Raw genomic sequence first — 2880 nt, forward strand, 5'->3', positions numbered from 1 at the left:
TCATAAGGAACATTCATACCATGTTTGGTTTCATTCCATTCAGTGGTTTTCTAAAGGAAGACATTTGTATGTATTTCCCATAGGGTCCTATGTTAAATTAAGTCCCCCGCTGGCGGCCATCTTGGATGATTGAACGACTGCAAAGTAACAACACTTGGTCAGCATCTCATAAGGAACATTCATGCCATGTTTGTTTCAATCCATTCAGTGGTTCTCTAAAAGAAGACATTTGTATGTATTTCCCATAGGGTCCTATGTTAAACTAAGTCCCCCGTTGGCGACCATCTTGGATGATGGATCGGCTGCAAAGAAACAACACTTGGTCAAAACCCCATAAGAAACATTCATGCCATGTTTGGTTTCATTCCATTCAGTGGTTCTCTAAAAGAGGACATTTGTATGTATTTCCCGTAAGGTCCTATGTTAAACTAAGTCCCCCGCTGGCGGCCATCTTGGATGATGGATCGGCTAAAAAGTAACAACACTTGGTCAGCACCTCATAAGGAACATTCATACCATGTTTGGTGTCATTCCATTCAGTGGTTCTCTAGAAGTTCAAAATGTAAAAAGTTAACGACGACGACGACGACGGACGCCAAGTGATGAGAAAAGCTCACTTGGCCCTTTTGGCCAGGTGAGCTAAAAATCAATCTAACAATTTGTATATACAAATTTTATTGTAATTGTCATGCTAAAAGTGATAGGTAGAAATTTTGAATTGCTATAAAAATGTCCAAAATAAGCTTTCATACAATTTTTCTTTCGAAAAATCTTCTATATTCATAAGAATTAGACATCATTTGAATTAAAACATACTTATATTCAGTAAAATATTGCAACGTAAATGGGTTTTCGTGTGTAAACGGATTTTCCTTTCATAATTTGTCTCACGACACTATACCCCGCTAGCTCAGCCGTTTAAGTTACTGGTAGAGAGGGTTCGGCCTGTGCTTTCGCTCCAGGACTTCGGACAGCATACTGACAATACAAAGGGACAATAAATTCAACAAATCAAGTTCGTGACGTCCCACCTTCCGAGATAAAATAAATATACCCACCGGTTCCCACCGACTTTGTTAGACTGGAACATGAACCTCGTAATTCCATGAACTAGGGAACAAAATCAATCCAGTAAAAAAAAACATCGCATTCAATCTATTCCCGTTTAATTTTCGGTCTAACCAGAGCAATGTCTGAAACACATTTTTCAATATCATTGACCAGTTCAAGACCTTAAATAAAACATGCGACAATACAAAATTCCATTTTAGAGTAAGGCACGAACAATTCCGAAGATTGGCGACCGTTACTCTAAAATATCCCTCGGATTAACCATCTTTCTAAATATCGCTATCAAAATGAACCCCATCTCTTTATAAACCTGAAATCATAAAAAATCTAGCTAGTGTACAATTCCTTTTATTTATTTTGGAACGGAAACGTAAATTAATAATTTAGAAATGTTTTGACTCTAAAACCGAAAAGAAATATATCAAATGTAAAGTAAGAAATATTTAAGTCAAACATTGAAATACGAATAAAATGAAATTTAAAGTACGACTTACCAGTACGAAATTTTTCCCCAATCTAAAGAAATATTGTCCAGACGAGGTTTAAATATCCAAGTCTGGACATTGCGTCTCAAGCACGAGAAAAACGATCCCCGCGAAAAATGAACGGACAAACAAGTTATATATATAATATCTAAAAATAGAAAAAGGGGAATTTACGATGACCCATAAACGTTGCTATAACCCCCTACCCAGAAAAACAAATCGTCCGCGATTTGACAACAAAGTAAGACAATTTAAAGGACAAGACACGGTTGTCTTAAAACAGATGAAAATGTACATTGTATATAATTTAAAAGTTCAAAAAGTTCATCAAAGTCTAAATGTTGATAAATGTCCATGAAGGTCCATGCGGTGATGAAAGTCCAAACGGTGATGAAGGTCCAAACGGTGATGAAAGTCCAAACGGAGATGAAGGTCCATGCGGTGATGAAAGTCCAAACGGTGATGAAGGTCCAAACGGTGATGAAGGTCCAAACGGTGATGGAGGTGCAAACGGTGATGAAGGTCCAAACGGTGATGAAAGTCCAAACGGTGATGAAGGTCCAAACGGTGATGGAGGTGCAAACGGTGATGAAAGTCCAAACGGTGATGAAGGTCCAAACGGTGATGAAGGTCCAAACGGTGATGAAGGTCCAAACGGTGATGGAGGTGCAAACGGTGATGAAAGTCCAAACGGTGATGAAGGTCCAAACGGTGATGGAGGTGCAAACGGTGATGAAGGTCCAAACGGTGATCAAGGTCCAACATGTTCATTGTCGACATTGATGAAGGCAATTTCTTCATAAATGGTAGACAGAAATTTCCATGCGAATTAATATTTGGACCATATATATGTTCCCAGAATCTTCTATTACTCCAACAGAAGCACAAACACTGAAAAATAACAACTGACAAAGGATAGTATCAAATCATATATATATATTTTTTTATAGTTTGGAGATACCGACAACCACATATATTTACATTTTACGTGCAGAACACGGAGATTGGGGAATGTAGAAATATCAAATTAACGTAATTTTAGATACATGTAATCTTAAAAGAACTAAGGCCAAGCAATTGTTTTATCTGAGAAAATCAGTACCGATTACATGATTGTGCTACACGAACAAAATAATTATGTAATTCAACAGTATCTCCAATATAATATATACTATAAATCAATATATCTAATGCATTGAAGTTATATGAGTGTTTATGATGTGTGTACTAAACCCAACCTCAGAAGTGCAGTAAGCAAACCAAACATAAGAAACATAACAATCTCGTGCAAATGCTATTTCAAAGTGCATTTTTGTCACTCATG

The 2880-nt window shown here is 37.0% G+C and overlaps 1 protein-coding gene across 1 annotated transcript; it reads left to right on the plus strand.

Moving 5' to 3' along the window:
• Window positions 1-664: 664 nt before the first annotated feature.
• Window positions 665-2359, plus strand: LOC127733694 (S-antigen protein-like). Its single transcript, XM_052243006.1, has 2 exons — window positions 665-1970; window positions 2025-2359. The coding sequence occupies exons 1-2, from the start codon at window positions 1895-1897 to the stop codon at window positions 2357-2359; spliced, it is 411 nt and encodes a 136-aa protein (XP_052098966.1). The 5' UTR covers window positions 665-1894.
• The last annotated feature ends 521 nt before the right edge of the window (window positions 2360-2880 follow it).

Source organism: Mytilus californianus, unplaced genomic scaffold (genome assembly GCF_021869535.1).
Source record: "Mytilus californianus isolate M0D057914Y unplaced genomic scaffold, xbMytCali1.0.p SCAF_3, whole genome shotgun sequence".
Classification (NCBI taxonomy): Eukaryota; Metazoa; Mollusca; class Bivalvia; order Mytilida; family Mytilidae; genus Mytilus; species Mytilus californianus.